Here is a 17,737-nt window from a genome sequence, read left to right as displayed (position 1 = left end):
CAGTCAACCTTTTAGGGATTGAAAATATGAAATTGGTTTTGAAATGTTCCTATGAGACGGCTGATAAAGACCTTGGTTATTACTTATTACGTTTGCACTTAAGTTTTGACATGAATCAACGTTTTAGGAATTGAAAATATGAAATTGGTTTTGAAATGTTCCTATATACGAGACGGCTGATAAAGACCTTGGTTATTACTTATTACGTTCGCACTTACGTTTTGACATGAATCAACGTTTTACTAAAATTTGGAAGCATTTCCATGTTTTCTTTCTTTATTAATTTAATGTTAACGCCGATGACTATATCTTACAAAGAATACTCTTTTCAAAGAAAAAGAATAAAGTAATCTTTTTTTTATAATGACAATAATAAGATTTTTCTAAAACATTGACATATGAAAATAGGAAAAATAATTTTAAATATATATATATATATATATGCAAGATACCATTTATGAATCTGACTCCATTGATAGCCATAGCCGTCAAGACTATTGTTGATAGGGTTTATTCTCTTCATTCCTATGCACCTTTAATCCACAACATTATCAATTTAGAAATCGCAATTAGAATATGTATTTTCAACTATTTCAATAGTCACAAAATCCTACATTGCTTAGGAGATAAGATCAATGGTAGTTTATATACATTATGCTCCCTTATCCTGTATAGGTGTCTTTTATCAAAAGAAAAACATCATGATAGAGTTCTAAGCGAACAATATTTTGGATGATGATCCTAATGTCTAGAGACTATAGATTAAAACATTGGTGTTAGAAGGAGGGTCTAGATTACTCTTGTCTCTTAACCTTGATTGGGGGTTTGTTCCATTAGTCATAAAGTTTCACATTGGTTAGAAATCCAGACCAATGATAATTTATATACATCATCCTCTCTTAATCCATATAGGTACCTTTTAACAAGAACAAAAAATCATGATGAGCTTTCAAACACCTAAACAAATAAATACCTCGGATAATAACTTTAACAATGTCTGCGAACTTAAAGTTGGATTGCCAACACATGTTTAGGGAAGATAATTCTTAGGCTGACCATCTAGCTAAGATATGAGTAGTTTGTGGTCAAAGTTTGATTGATTGGATATTTGTCTTTCATCCCTATGTCCTTTTACTGTCTCAAATGTCATTAACAATGTTTATAGTAAATATAAGGCTATTGTTTTAGCTTTTTGATGGATAAAAAGAGTCAATATAGATTGACACCAGTGGATAAGAATCTAGACATGACAAGAAAATTTATATCCGTGGGTACCCGTCCGAATCCGTCCCGACTTTGACGGGTAATACCCGAGTTGACCGGGTATGGGTACGGGTTCGGGTTTTCCCTGATAACCAAAAGTCGGATACGGGTACGGGTATGAGATTACTAGACCCGTCCCGACCCCGTCCCGCCACTTAAAATCTTTAAAATTTTTGCATAATTTAATCAAAAGGCATATAATTTTTATTACTAGTTAATTTTATTTTAAAATTTTTACATAATTTAATATTATTTTCTTAACTATTTATGTAGACACACGCGTTATAATAAATTTATTGATATATAAGTAGTTAAAAATAAATATTTAATAATCAATTTATTTTTTTCTAAAATCAAATTTTTAATATTTTTTTTTAAAAAAAAATATTTTTCTAAATGGTGTGTGAAATGAGGTTGGGGCTACCCGATACCCGACGGTTACGGGATGGGACAATAAACTCAAACCCGTCGGATATCGGGTACGGGTATGGGGATATGTTGAGGAGTCGAGGTAAGGAATTTGGGAGATAATACCCGTACCCGACCTGCCCCATTGCCATGTCTATAAGAATCTAATGTGAACTTTCCAAAATTTTTATGGTTGTACTTGAATTTTCACGATGCTACTTTCTTTGTTTAGTGGACAACATGCACCCTTTATCGGAAGACCCATAGTGTTTAGAAGTTAGTTAGGTAGTTGCAATTGCAACTGAATGAAACTACTTGTGTAGTTCGACCTATGCAACAACCCTAATCGCCGACCATTACATAAAAATAAAAATCATAGGGAATTTTGTCTTGGTTAACCTCTCTAGTCTCTTCTCTTCCCCCAACAACCACCATGTTCGCAACTTCACTCCCTCTAAAACCCTCCTCTTCTTCTTCTTCTCCCTTCCTCACCAACACCACCCTCTTCCCCAAACCCCTCTCTCTTCCCTTCACCCCTCTCCACCACCCGCCACGTGTCCCTCCCCCTCTTTTCTCTCTCCACTCCAACACCCTCCCCCTCCCCCCAAACAGAAAAAAGAAAAAGAAAAAACCCTACGGCGGCGCCCTCCCCTCCCTCCTCCGCACCCTCTCCACCGCCGCCGACCTGGAAACTGCCCTCTCCACCCTCCCCTCCCCTCTCTCCCCCAAAGAAATCACCGTCCTCCTCAAGGAACAATCCACGTGGCAACGCGCGGCAAGAATCTTCGAATGGTTCAAGTCCCAAACGTGGTACACCCCCAACGCGATTCACTACAACGTCGTCCTCAGGGCCTTAGGAAAAGCCCAGCAATGGGACCAGTTACGCCTCTGCTGGCTCGACATGGCGAAAAACGGAGTCTTGCCCACGAACAACACCTACAGCATGCTGGTCGACGTGTACGGAAAAGCGGGTCTCGTTCAAGAAGCGCTTCTGTGGATTCGCCACATGAGGGTGAGAGGCTTTTTCCCTGACGAGGTTACTATGTGTACTGTTGTTAAGGTGCTGAAGGATGTTGGGGATTTTGATAGGGCTCATAGGTTTTACAAAGGGTGGTGCGAGGGAAAGGTTGAGTTGAATGATCTTGAATTAGAGGATTCTTTAGGGATTAATAATAGTAGTAATGGGTCTGCATCAATGGGGATTAGTTTCAAGCAGTTTCTCTCCACTGAGTTGTTTAAGATTGGTGGAAGAGCACCGGTTTCTGGTGAGGCGCGTTCAACGAATTCGAGTTCGTTGAATGGACCGCAGAAGCCGCGGCTCTCTAATACTTATAATGTGTTGATTGATTTGTATGGTAAGGCGGGGAGGTTGAGCGAGGCAGCGGAGGTTTTCGCGGAGATGTTGAAGGCCGGCGTGGCGGTGGATGTGTGGACTTTTAATACCATGATTTTTGTTTGTGGGAGTCAAGGTGATTTGGCAGAGGCGGAGGCTTTGCTTGGGATGATGGAGGAGAAAGGCGTGGCACCGGATACCAAGACTTTTAACATTTTTCTGTCTTTGTATGCTGAAGCCAGGGATATTGGTGCTGCGGTTTTGTGTTACAAGAGGATTAGGGAGGCTGGGTTGTGTCCGGATGAGGTGACTTACCGGGCTCTGCTTGGCGTGTTGTGCAGGAAGAATATGGTTCGAGAGGTGGAGGATTTGATTGATGAAATGGAGAGGGCTTTTGTGTCTGTTGATGAGCATTGTGTTCCTGGTATTGTGGAGATGTATGTTGGTGAGGGGGATGTTGATAAAGCATTTGACTTGCTGAAGAAGTTTCAAGTGAATGGGGAGATGTCATCGAATATTCGTTCTGCGATTATGGATGTTTTTGCTGAGAAAGGACTCTGGGAGGAAGCAGAGGATGTGTTTTACAGGGGAAGGAACTTGGCAGGGCGGAAAAGGGATGTTCTAGAGTGCAATGTCATGATCAAAGCTTATGGCAAAGCAAAACTTTATGACAAGGCTATTTCTCTCTTTAAGGGGATGAAAAATCACGGGACTTGGCCAAACGAAAGCACGTATAATTCCCTTGTTCAAATGTTATCTGGTGCTGATTTAGTGGACCAAGCAATGGACCTCGTGGATGAAATGCAGGAAGTGGGGTTTAAGCCACCTTGTCAAACTTTTTCTGCTGTTATTGGATGTTATGCTCGCCTTGGTCAGCTTTCTGATGCAGTCAGTGTGTTCAAGGAAATGGTAAGAACTGGAGTAAAACCAAATGAGGTAGTGTATGGATCTTTAATAAATGGATTTGCCGAACATGGTAGTCTCGAAGAGGCACTTAAATACTTCCACATGATGGAAGAATCTGGATTATCCTCAAATTTAGTTGTTTTAACATCCCTACTAAAGTCTTATTGTAAGGTTGGAAACTTGGAAGGAGCAAAAGCCATCTATGAGCGGATGAAGAACATGGAAGGGGGTCTTGACTTAGTTGCATGTAATAGTATGATTGGTCTCTTTGCAGATCTTGGCTTGGTATCTGAAGCCAAGTTGGCTTTTGAAAATTTGAGAGAAATGGGCCGGGCTGATGCAATTTCATATGCAACTATCATGTATCTTTACAAGGGTGTCGGCCTGATTGACGAGGCCATTGAGATTGCAGAGGAGATGAAACTGTCAGGTTTACTGAGGGATTGTGTTTCATATAATAAGGTACTGGTGTGTTATGCTGCCAACGGGCAATTCTATGAATGTGGTGAATTAATACATGAGATGATATCTCAGAAGCTGTTGCCAAATGATGGGACTTTTAAAGTGTTATTCACTATATTAAAGAAGGGAGGGATTCCCACTGAGGCAGTGGCACAGTTAGAGTCATCTTACCAGGAGGGGAAACCTTATGCTCGGCAAACAACCTTCACAGCTTTGTACTCTTTAGTTGGTATGCATAATTTGGCACTTGAATCTGCTCAAACATTCATAGAATCTGAGGTCGATCTGGACTCCTCTGCCTTTAATGTGGCAATCTATGCATATGGTTCAGCTGGAGATATCAACAAGGCCTTGAATATATATATGAAAATGCGGGATGAACATCTGGGACCTGATCTTGTAACGTATATTTATTTGGTAGGTTGTTATGGAAAGGCTGGCATGGTTGAAGGTGTGAAACGGATATATAGCCAATTAGAATATGGCGAGATTGAGTCGAATGAATCTTTGTTCAAGGCTATTATAGATGCCTATAAAATTTGCAACAGGAAGGATCTTGCCGAGTTAGTTAGCCAAGAGATGAAATTCACATTCAACTCAAAAGAACATTCTGAAATTGAAAGTGAAACTGAATATGCAACTGGAAGTGAAGCTGAATATGAAGTTGGAAGTGAAGATGAATATGAAACTGAATATGACTGATTCTGATGAAGCTTCTTCAGTTTCATGTTGAGGTTGTTGAAATACTGTACAAAGATGAATACGAATGCAGTTTTGTTCAGGTTAGTTTCAGTGCTTTAAATTCGTAGATGAAAATCTACAGATTCAAAATGTAGAATTGGATTTCAGAAATCTAATATCCTTTCTCACTGCTGACAGGAAGAAGGGATGATATATATTGGAAGAGCATTAACCCAAATTGACAAGAATTGAGGTCAATTATGGCCTGTGATGTAGAGATTGGACTATTTTCAGTCCTTTCTTGTAGGTTCGTACTAATACTGTGTTTGTACAACATGCTTAGGGGGAAATAGCTGAGGGAAGCCAATTTGAATGCTTTGAGATGCTATGGAAGATAAAAGTTCCAAGCAAAATCTCAGTCTTTGCTTGGCGATTACTTAGAAACAGGCTGCCAACAAGAACAAATTTACACAGAAGACAGCTGCAGATCATCGATATGTCTTGCCCTTTCTGCAGATGTTCAGAGGAGGATGAAGCCCATTTATTCATTCACTGCAGTAAAATCCAACCTCTCTGGTGGGAATCCATGTCCTGGCTGAATATTCAAGGTGCTACCCCACAAACTCCAAGACAGCACTTCCTCCGACATGGTTCAGGTCTGGACAAGGTCATAAGGGTAAATAGGTGGCAATGTTGGTGGTTGGCCCTGACATGGTCCAATGCAGTGTTCAATGGCAACAAAGTGTTTGAAGACGCAGTTTTTCTTCTCTGGACCTGGCTTAGAAGGTTTAGAGAGGAATTTTACAATACATTTTAATCAGTGGTCAAGTAACCTTAGGAATGGTTTTGTTTAGTTGAGGAGTTCACATAACAAATCAATCTTTCAGCCTATGTTTTCTCAGCCATTGGTTGGTTCCTATCAAGACTGTGTTTTAGTCTGATTCTGGAACCATCTATATGGTCTAATTCCTTATGTATTGTATGTACCTCTGGTACTTCATATGAATACATATCTATTTTTGCTGATAAAATAAAAAATAAAAAAATACTGTGTTTGTATGAGGAGTGAAATAGGGAGGAAGAAATGCCAAATATGTAAATAGAAGGGAAATAGAATAGAAAAATGTGTAGTTTTGATGAGTGAAATGAAAAATAGAAGTGAAAAACTTATAGTTTAGAATTTAGATGAATAGAAATGAAAAGGAAAAAGTGAAAAAAAATTCTCTGCTTGTTTTGATTAGTTAAAAAGAGAGTAGAAAGAAATATGAATGTTATAGAAAAAATGTATGCTAATAAAAAATTAAATTTAACTTTAAAATATACATTTTTATGTTATTTTTTCTCAATATAAAATTTGTTTTTTATTTTATTTTATTTTTATGTCAAAAAAATTAATTTGATTTTAAAAACATTTAAAAAAAATTAACAAACACGCATCTCCTCACATTTCATGGGTCTAATTGGAGGAACTTTGGTTGGTTGTGGGACTTTGTAACATAATCAATATAGACAGGACTTTGTTACATGAAACTCATTGTTATCACTTATCAGTATTCAGTAGTAAACGAAATTCCAATGGTTGTGTGTGTCTTGTCTGGGCTAGCTGTGTTGCTCTACCTTGATTGGTATGTGCTTCTTTCTTACCTTTGCTGACATATTTGTTTTGTGTGCCGTTTTTTTTTTCTATTGAAAATGTTGACAACCTTTTGGAATCTTATCAGAAGAACCAAAGATTTTAAAGTTCTGAAGAGGACTCGAAGATGATGAATCTTAAACATGATGCACATTTTCTTCGTTTACCTTCAGAAGGCTCTCCACCTGAAGAACGCCCTTTAGTTGCAGTGATATTATTGTTGCTTGATCTCATGGTAATTTCATTCAATGAGTGCTTATATGGAAACATTGGTTATGCACAGCTACCTAAGTTTTGTGACTCAGTAATTTTAAAATCATAACTTTTAGACCCTCCATTATTATACATGAAAGCGATTTTAATAGCCCGAAGAGCTTACAAATGCAATAATGCAGGAAGATCCTTTTGGGGCAGCTTAGATTGAGCAGAAGCTATTGAGGCAGTTGTAGCTGCTTTAAATTGTCAAATTTGTAAAGGTAGAGTTCTCAGCAATCAGCCTGAGCTCTACTCTTTATTAGGGGGTCCACTTTTCTAATACATGGGAATCACTATTGGAAAAATAGTTTTTGCAAGATTACGGTTTCTGAGAATTTTGCTAGAAGATTCATTTCCTGGCAAGGAAATTGTTGTTTGTGATTGTTTCAAAGCTTTGGATAAGAATCATAATTATGTAACGTGTAATGTTTAAATTGTTTGTCTTCAGTTGTCCCATGAGAACATGCTTCTAGTACTCATGATTAGAAAAGTTTGCAAAACAAGCAGCACACGTGTTGTTTAAAAGTGAATAAGAATTTATTATTGGCACGTGCGAATTCCATAGCCAAATATTTAAGTATGATCTTAAGTATCATGTACAAATTTAAGATAAAATAAAATAAGTAATAATGAATTAATTAAAATATTTGCATATGTTAGAGTATCATTAATCACGTCTACCGCATAATCCATCCATCTGTGGTAGAACTATGCTTTTTCATTCACAAATATGCATCCAAGATTGTAGGGGGGAAAATAGTGCTAGTGAGAAATAATTGGAATTTTCTGATTGCATGTGCGTCTTGTGATTCTAATAAGGTGGCAAATACCTTGGCTAGTTAGGATATCTGTTCAAGTATTTTGGAGCAAAGAGGAGACTCTCCTTTTGATCGATGTGTTTATAGAGAAACTTATGAAAGATTCCCTGACCATGTGTTAAGCTTTCTTGTCTCTTGCTTTTTCTATTCATGCTGCATCCCAAAAAAAACTCATAAGATTTAATTTGTTAGATTTTTTTAATTATCTTTAAGTTTAATGTTTATGCACTAGTGTAAAATAAATTTACATTATTATCCAATTATAAATTATTGTTTGAATTACTTAAAAATAATTAATTTAAAAAACAATAAATTTACTATACATAGTAGACTGTGATTGGATAATTGTATAAAAAAATTATACTTTTAGTGTATAACCATTTTTCTCATTATCTTTTGCATCAATTGTTTTTAATATGATAGTTGTCATATTATTTTTGTAACACATAAATATTCGAAAACATGAATATGCACAACTTTAATGACATTTGCAGACAAATATTTTTTATTCTTTTATTTTTAGTTTATATAAATTCTATTTTTTCATTTCATTTGACGTCATCGTTAACGTGATATTATCGATAGTAACATTGATGATATGTTATTTTTGTTGACCTGGCATGTGATGACATCATATTTTGCTTATATGGCACACAATGATGTCTTACCTCTTTTTTTTTTTTAATGAAAGTAGATGATAGGGACCAAAATTAAAAAATGAAACCAAAAATAAAAAATGATAATATACAGGACCAATATGATATTTAAACCAAACTTAATTCTTATTAGCATGTTTCACTTTATATATATATATATATATATATATATATATATAGGATGTATCATATTAGAATGAGAATGATCAATCTCAATCATTAGATTAAAATGAAAGATTAAGATTAAAATATTTTAAGTTTAAATTATAGCTTTATTTAACTGTAAAATCTCTAAAAAAATTAGCAAACAGAAAATCAAATATCTTAAGGATTTAATATATTTCCTTTTATTAATTTTTTTTATGTCAAGATCACCACCACCACAACAACAATCACCACCACCATGATTGTCACCATGACCACCGTCGTCACTATCAACATGATCTCTGTCGTTATCGCCACCACCAACACCAGCAACGATCATAGTTGTAGTGGAAGTAACATTGACAATAATTATGGTGATTGCGGTGGCCGTTCTCACAATTGTGATAGAAAATAGTCATGACCATGGTAGTTATAGTGGTGATAGATTTAAAATATTTTAAGATGGTATGAATTAAATCTTTAAGATATTTAATTTTTTGTTTGATAAATCTTTTAAAAATTTTATGGTTAAATAAAATTTTAATATATATATATATATATATATATATATATATATATATATATATATATATATATATATACACACACATATATAATCATTAAATTTTGAAAAAAAACATTAAATATATGAATATTTTTTTGTTAACTATAATATTGGTATGAAGTAATCCCACAGGAATGATGATTAATCTCTATCGGGATATATATATATATAAGATAATAATTTTTCTTCCAACATAATTTATTTCATACAATTTATAAGAATTCATATTCTGAACCACTTGGTTAATAGAAACAAACCGTTATCATTTTTGTAAACCATAACATATTATACATGCATAACAACCAAGATTTAACTTTACATAAATGAGTAAGCTTTAATTTTTATTTTTATTTTTTATTATTTCACATGGATAACAACTTAGGCAATTCTTGACATGCAATTGTTGGCTCTAGAATGCGACAGGGTAAGCATCCATCTCTTCATGAAACAGGATCTCTTGGACACAAATATCTTCATTTTCTGGTCTAGTGTAGAAGACAGAGTATACGGATCGATTTGGGATATACGTAGTTGAATAAACATGTGAATATAATGTGCTCATTCTTTGTAAGAACCCATCCCTTCTTTTGTCTTCACATTGGTGTATCTCGATTCTTCTAGCTAAGCCAGCTGTCTCAGCGTTATCTTATATTTGTCCAGTCCTAAGAATGCCATCGAAGCTCTTTTGCTTTAAACACATTTTTCAACCCAAGTCCCTTTCTCCAAGACTGAAAGTGTTGATACTGCAATTTAAATATTTCCTAAAATTAAATTTAAGCAGAATTAAAATTTTGTTAACGGATTATGACATTTATTTTTGTGTTCATTTTATTTTTATTCATTAGATTTACATTGGAATAAATTAATATTTTTAACTCTTGGCACTATGGAACCAGAAAAATTATTTTCCCTTATAAACATTATCTCTATCTATCCTTTGAAACTATTACCTATAATTTCAGAGCTAGCTAGTTCACAGCTTCAGTTCGTTTTTGTTGATCCTGTGAACTTATGGCTGACGGGGTGGTTCTGTTGGATACATGGGCCAGCATGTTTGGGATGAGGGTTAGGATTGCATTAGCTGAAAAGGGTGTTGAGTATGAATACAAGGAAGAAAATCTCAGGAACAAGAGTCCTTTGCTTTTGCAAATGAACCCAATTCACAAGAAAATTCCAGTTCTGATCCATAATGGCAAACCAATTTGTGAATCTGCAATTATAGTGCAGTACATTGATGAGGTCTGGAATGATAAAGCTCCAATCTTGCCCTCTGACCCTTATGAGAGAGCTCAAGCCAGATTCTGGGTAGATTACATTGACAAAAAGGTACATGCTTTAATATGTGTCATGTGATTTCTATTCTTTATTTTTGTCTTATTAATTCAAAATTTGAAGTTTGAAGTACAGGGATTCTTTGTTTGCTATTATTCACTCTCAACTAGGGATTAGACGTCTCACATATCTTGTTAATATATCGCTTATGGATAAAATAATTAAAGTTCTGGTCTACTAATAAAAATTTAATTAATTTTTCAAAATAAAAAGGTCACATATGTAAGAAAAAGCTCGACATATAACTCTTCTATTTAAAATGAATTTTTCTTTTTAAATTTTTATTTTGGCCTCACTTAATAAGTGTGTTGACCCCCATATGTCTGAAAGTAGAGGTTTTAAGTAGGAAGTTTTTTCAAACCTTGAAACAAACCAGAACATATTGTATGCTTCTCTCCCAAAAATATAAAACTAATTTTTAAAATAATGGCCTACTAAAATAAAAAAATAGTTTAAAATGGAATATTTCTTTGTTTTTTGGTAATTTTTCATTTTGACGCCTGGGAGGAGTACTAGATTTTTATCTCTGTGCCAACATCTCGGTAGTACAAGTGGAATTGGGTTCGAATCCTTTAAACAGAGTTTTGGATTTGAGCTTTGTAAATGAAACAAATGTGGTAGGAAAAGAAGACTCATTAAAGGTAACTAGCTAAGTTGTTTGGCAAAGATTAATTATAGGCAAAATCGATATACAAAGAATAAATAACCTAGTGATAAAAAAAAAGTTTTTATCTCTGTTTTCAATACAAATAAAAATGTGTGATTTTCAACACAGGTGTATGACACTTGGAGGAAAATGTGGCTTTCTAAAGGAGAGGAGCATGAGGCAGGGAAGAAGGAGTTTATCTCTATCTTTAAGCAGCTAGAAGAGACACTGAGTGACAAAGCTTATTATGGAAGTGACACCTTTGGGTTCCTTGATATTGGTTTGATCCCTTTCTACAGTTGGTTTTATACCTTTGAGACATATGGTAACTTCAAAATGGAAGAAGAGTGTCCTAAACTCGTTGCTTGGGCTAAGAGATGCATGCAAAGAGAGGCTGTGTCCAAATCTCTTCCTGATGAGAAGAAGGTGTATGACTATGTTGTGGCCGTAACAAAAGTACTTGAGTCAAACTAGAGAGACTTCTTGAATAAATTCACGTAAGGTCTTGTGTAATTTTTATCTTATGTTTGCTTGGGAGTTACTTATAGCTTCCTAGACACTTGAGTGTGTCTAGTGTCTGCAGGATTTGTAACTTTATCTTATGTTTGCTAGCCTTCAGTTACTTATGATTGCTAGACCCTTGAGTGTGTCTACAGGATTTGGAGCTGAGGAAGGATGGATGTTGTAATGTTTGTTTTAAGTTGTGTGTTTATGATCAATAAATCACTCATTTTATAAGGACACATAATAGTTGTTTTCTTAACTTGTCAATACTGTAATTTTCTCATATTTTGGCACCTAGTTGAAATAACTCAGTGATGGTCAAAGAAGAAACTACTCAATTAGGTGTTTGAGATCTTAATGTCACAAGATTAGAAAAAACCTCATACCATTTGGTCTATGATAATTTGTTTTGTTTCGTAGAAACAAATCACAGTATCCTTGTAATGAGATTTTTGTGAACATGGAATCGGGTATGAGAATGTAGATAGATTGTAGAAGATGAAGGAACAAAGAATCAGGTGACAATAATATATATATATATATATATATATATATATATATATATATTGTTAAACATTAACATCATCCGAAAGATGGGTTATATGGGCCTGATGAATAACATAAGGCCTATAACTTAGTTTAACTTTTATTTACTATTCTTAGAACTTTAAGTTAGAGATGCAAGTCTTGCTATGAATCATTTTAAGCCTTGTGCTCATCAGTAATTGTTGCATTCATGTATTTATTCATGTATTTTTTTGTTTTATTTACTTATTTTTTATGCTATCGTCATCATATTCTTAAACCTATTTTTAAAAAATGGGTTGATTTAAGCATGATCCTTACCCTTTTTAATCTTTCATTTTTTAACATAAATTGTGACAATTTTATTGTACTAAAACCTATTTAAAAAAAAATGCACTTTTTGAGAAAAATCAACTACCTTAAGGGATTAATTGAGGTGTAATACCTATGTTAATTCTATTCCTTTTCAGAAGTACAAGTTGTAACATCCTAGTAAGGATAAAAATAGATTAGACGATTTATCATGGGTCTCGCTTGCATAAGATCTAGCCTGCATGGCTTGTCTAACAAAATGATCATACCTTAACCTTTTTTAAAAAGCATGACTAAGTCAAAGGTGATATTTCAACCATTAAAAAAAGTTTATAAGATATCATATGTACACTTGTTTATATACATACATATATTATTTATTTATTTTTATTCGTATGAATTGAAAAAAAATACTAATTTTTTTTACAGCAACTCATGCATATATTTAAGTCTTAATCTAAGATTGTTGTGTTTAAAACTTAACAATGTGTTTATATCACCATCAAATTGTTATTATTAAATTATAAGATGTGTAAAAGTATATAGCAAGTAATTTTTATTATCAATGAGAAAATTAATGATTAATACATACATTCTATTTTTATATATTATTTATTTGTTACATTTCAAACTTCTTTGATCTATTCTCCTTGTTAGTTGTAAATTTCTTTGTACAATACAAGTATCATTTCTCTCTTATTACTAAGCTCTCCACAACCGTTCTTTATTTACCTTACACAATGACATAATGTAATACAAGCATAACCGTCATTGCAATATTGTTACTTCCTAATTAACTCGATCTCACTCAATATTGAACCTTTTTTTCGTCTCCAACGCGAAGTCATAGACTTTATATGGGTCAGGAAGTGTCTTGGAAACACTCTCCCTCTGATTACACCTTTTGACCCATGCCATGAACCTTGGGCATTCTTTCTCCACACTAAATTTGCAAAATGTCTCGTATGTGTAAAACCTGCACGTAATTGGTAACAAGGCTATATCCAAAAGGCCAAAATAATCACCAGCAAAATAAGGCTTGTCTCCAAGTTCATTTTCCAAGAGTTTCAAGCACTCCACAAACTCTTTCTTTGCAGCCTCTTGGTCTTCTCCCTTGCTAGCCCACAGTCTCCTGCCACAATCAGCTATCTGCATATATAATCAAGTTTGATCTCAAAACATGTCGTTAAATTTTCAGATTTTCTTAAAACTAAAATGACTATTTTCTCGAAGTACTGAAATTTTTTAATTCATTTAAAGTGTGTTTGGATGAAAAATTTTAACTGAGGAAAGTAATTTATTAGAGAATTTAAATTTTTTAATCTAAAATTCATTGTTTTGATATTTTTTTGATGAAGAATTTAATTTTTTGAAATTTTAAAACAGAATTTTAAACAACTAAAAATGTGGAATTTTAATTTTCTTCTAAAAGGTGAGAAATTAAAATTCTCTTCTTGATAGAAGAATCTTCTAAAACGTTCGCATTTTCCTTTTATAATCTTAATCCTCTCTTCCACCTAAAAAGTTTCCAAAATCTCGTTCTCGAACTCATGACTCTTCCCTCATGTCGATGATCCTCTTCTTCATACCATTTAAGCTCGTGAAACATTGATCGTGTGTGAGCGTAGGAGGACTCATAGAACTACACCGACTAGTCAGGAGACCAGTCGTCACTATCCATCACGCGATGGAGGTGCTCGCCGACGCAGATGGTATGGGCCATGCTTTGCGTGTTGACTGAATGTTGTGGTCAGGTGTGATGAAATACACTGTCATGCTGGGTTCCTCTGGGACTTCCTATGCCGCATCAATGTTCTTCTCTTTGAAAGCACATCAACCATATTTTTTCTTTTCTTTGTCTTCATTTTCTTTTACCCTCACAATTTTAATTTTTTTTTATCCAAACTCAAAATTTTAAAAATAAAAGAATTTCAATTGAAATATTTAAAATTTTTCAAAATTTTAAATTTCTTCATCTAAACACACTTAAGAAATTGACCTCTCCCAATCGATATTTCTCCATACACACGAGCTACGGATCAAATATATGATCACATGACTAAGAAATAAAATTATCTATTTACTAATCATATCACATGTATTGTCAAATATAAAAATGATAATTTGGAGTCAATTTTGATGCATATTAACATATATAGATAGATGATATGATAATTTTGATTCAAATTAGATGCATATACTAACATATATAGAGATGACAGTTGGATTCAAATTCGATGCATACTAACATTTTAACCCCTATAACACGGGTAGATATTTTTTTATATATTAATCACTTAATTATATAAAATAAAATCATTTTTATATTCTTTGAATGAATTAAGTTAATATAACAAAATAAGATAATCCATTTAAATTAAAGATACTGGTATATAATAAGTACGACAACAATATTTAAAAGAAAATAAAATTTATTTTATTAGATCGAATTTAAAATAAAATGAATTTTAATTTGAATTTAAAAATAATAACACGCTCTTAATAAGAATAATTAATATATTTTAAATTTAAAAACAATAGTAATTGCTATCATAGAAAACATAAAAAAGCCAATTAACTAAGAAAGTAAAGAGAGTAAAAATGTCGCTCTTTAAAATTATAAGTACGTACTCGAATCTAAAACACAAGACTAGACTTGCAAAAGTACTACCCACTAAAATCTTATGCAAATGAATGGAGAAAAAACATATATACTAACGAACATAAAAAATGACAATTAATAATAAAAAAAATGTCTTGAAAAGAATATAATATTAAAATTGCTGATAAGAATTAAGAATTAATTTTCCTAATTATATTGGTTGACAAACTTATCTCTAACATGTAAGAGAATGGTGACCTTCTTGTCAAACAAATCAATCCAAAACCTGGCTCTGGCTCGGTAGTAAGGATCATCAGAGAAGAGCTGTTTTTCTTGCTTCTTCCAAACCTCATCAATGTACTCAAGAATGATGAGGGACTCACATATTCAACTCCCTTCTCTAACAATGCAATCTTCACTCTCATCACATAAGGGCTGGTCCAGAACCCCACAAGAACTACTTCATCCATGTTTTAATTGGAACAAATCACTAATTAAGTCTTAATTCGAACGTTTAGATGCCCTTTATAGCATCCACTATAATAATCGCTCCACATTTATTGTCTGCTTCCTTTGCAGTTTAGAAAACATTATCTCCCAAGTCTAAGTCTTTGACAAGAAAACTCAACAGTTTACTGCAAGTATTATATTGAATCGAAACCAAGCAAAAAAGTATTAGATATGTAACAAACTTTGAATGTAAAATTAAATATTCCTAACTGGAATTTTTTTAGTGATGACAATGATACACGTGGATATTATTTTAATATTCTTTCTATATATTGAATATAAGTATAGCGTCAACTTTTTGAAAATATTATAACAAGGGGACTGCATGGTTGGTTTGAATAAATATATTTTTATCTCCACAACCATATGGATTAATTAACAAGTGATTTTAAGTGATGTTAAATTCAAATTTTAAATATATAATTATGTTAAATATTTAAAAAATGAATTTTGGTACACATAGTAATCCGACTTGAACTTGTCTTCCGAAGTAGATATCTACATTCTCTACCCCAAAAAAATGGAAAAAAAAAATATTTTATCTTTATTTTCTATCTTCACTTTTAATTATAAAAATAACACCTTATTTTTCATTTTTTTATTTATTTTTAATTCAAAAATTAATATTGATGGTAAGTTATATCAATATAAATCCATCCCTATTTATCCAACACAATGATGAATTGTTACACAATCTTTAACTCGAGCGTTGGTGGGTCCCTAAACTCCGATCCATTCCCCAATTTGGCTGAATCATGTGGAAGAAGTGAATATTCTATGATCCACTTTCCAGAGCACACTCTTGGAAAACTAATAGTTATTGAAGTCCAATTTGTGATGTGTTGAAGAATAAATTTTTGAATTTCCTAGCAATTAACAGAAACCTTTCATATGGAAACTTCAAAATGCAAAGTTTAAGGAAGACATGCATCATGCTGAAGAAAGACTAGAGGATGAGAAAGAATATGCTCCCTGAATTGCATCATCTTGCATTGGAAAACTTGCCTTTGCTTTTCAGTTTTTGTTTGCCATTAACAGCTCATGAGGGCAAACCACCATTTCTCTCTGACATTATTTAATGAAAAGGTGAACACATGATTCACAGGACTACTTCACTACTTTAAACTCTTTTATGGAGACAAATTGAAAGACATTGGTCATCATCTACCTGAATAATTTAAAGTCAATATGGCACAATCAACAGGCTCCAAATTCATTTTGCAAGCTGAACAATATATGTGTATATATATATATATATATATATATATATATATATATATATATATATATATTGAATGCCAGTTATTGATAATGTATTTCCATCTTCAATTCTTAATAACCTACCCAATATGGAGACATTGAAGGTATCTTTTTATGATGCATTATCTAAGGGTTGTTTTTGAAATGCAAGACACAATGGTGCTAGCCAGCACGATTTAGCAACTCACTATAATACTTAACGAAATAAATTAAAATCCTTAAGGAGGTCCTCATATTTCAAAACCTCTACAGTGGTTGTCAATAGTTGTGAAAGCCTTGTAGCAAAAACAATAAAAATAAAAAATAGTTGTGAAAGCCAATTGCTTAAAAGATCTGTGTTTCCAATCTCTGGCTGAGAGGCTTCAACAGCTCCAGTTGCTTAAAATATCCTGGTGTGACCGACTGAGATAGATAACATTATTGAAAGGAGTGATAATCACGATGTTATGCACGTTTGGTTCACTTTAGAAATTCGAAGGTACAAGGATGCCCTACATTGATGGAAAACTATATTTGGTCATAGATTGGTAAATATATAACACCATCAACAATCACAAACAAGATTTTAAAAAACGGTCTGCAACACTGATTTGTATGGAAACATCAAGATTTTTTTAACTGTTTGTGATTGCGATTAGGACTGCATGCAGCTTCATTTCTCCGTAATTTGCTATGATATCAGCAAATGCGATAAAACTGTAATATGATCGGGATCGATATTCAAAACCTTGATCACAAGTTTCCCGAATTAAATCTTGAATTTTAGCAAATATTATTGTCTGGTGCCAGAGGAAATATTTGGAAACGAGAATGAGGATGATGCACTAGGTAAGGTTGCTGTGTTTACAACTCAGCTATTTGTTTATAACACCATCATATTGGGATTAGTGATGAGGGATTGCAATTATACAATTTCGTTTTG

At 33.3% G+C, this 17,737-nt stretch overlaps 3 protein-coding genes and 1 long non-coding RNA gene across 4 annotated transcripts; 3 read left to right on the top strand and 1 right to left on the bottom strand.

Annotated features, from left to right (window-relative positions):
- The first annotated feature begins 1,947 nt into the window (after positions 1–1,947).
- Positions 1,948–6,084, top strand: LOC100819387 (pentatricopeptide repeat-containing protein At1g73710). The gene is made up of 2 exons (XM_006585374.4): positions 1,948–5,154; positions 5,252–6,084. The coding sequence occupies exon 1, from the start codon at positions 2,105–2,107 to the stop codon at positions 5,072–5,074; it is 2,970 nt and encodes a 989-aa protein (XP_006585437.2). The 5' UTR covers positions 1,948–2,104; the 3' UTR covers positions 5,075–5,154; positions 5,252–6,084.
- A 298-nt stretch (positions 6,085–6,382) lies between these two features.
- LOC121175310 (uncharacterized) lies at positions 6,383–7,471 on the top strand. Its single transcript, XR_005892597.1, has 2 exons — positions 6,383–6,921; positions 7,082–7,471. It is a non-coding gene; the product is annotated as an uncharacterized lncRNA (long non-coding RNA).
- A 2,539-nt stretch (positions 7,472–10,010) lies between these two features.
- On the top strand, positions 10,011–11,845 carry GSTU37 (glutathione S-transferase GST 9). Its single transcript, NM_001249557.2, has 2 exons — positions 10,011–10,450; positions 11,232–11,845. Exons 1-2 carry the CDS (start codon positions 10,136–10,138, stop codon positions 11,574–11,576), a joined length of 660 nt encoding a protein of 219 aa, NP_001236486.2. The 5' UTR covers positions 10,011–10,135; the 3' UTR covers positions 11,577–11,845.
- Positions 11,846–13,072: 1,227 nt separating this feature from the next.
- LOC100819377 (probable glutathione S-transferase parC) lies at positions 13,073–15,628 on the bottom strand. The gene is given in 3 exon segments (XM_026129649.2): positions 13,073–13,592; positions 15,304–15,434; positions 15,437–15,628. Coding segments are annotated over 3 exon segments (555 nt in total). The 5' UTR covers positions 15,516–15,628; the 3' UTR covers positions 13,073–13,247.
- Between the last annotated feature and the right edge of the window lie 2,109 nt (positions 15,629–17,737).

This window comes from Glycine max, chromosome 8, assembly GCF_000004515.6.
Source record: "Glycine max cultivar Williams 82 chromosome 8, Glycine_max_v4.0, whole genome shotgun sequence".
NCBI classification, from domain to species: Eukaryota; Viridiplantae; Streptophyta; class Magnoliopsida; order Fabales; family Fabaceae; genus Glycine; species Glycine max.
Note: the sequence above shows the minus strand (reverse complement) of the source record. Positions and strands in the feature narration are given on the sequence as shown.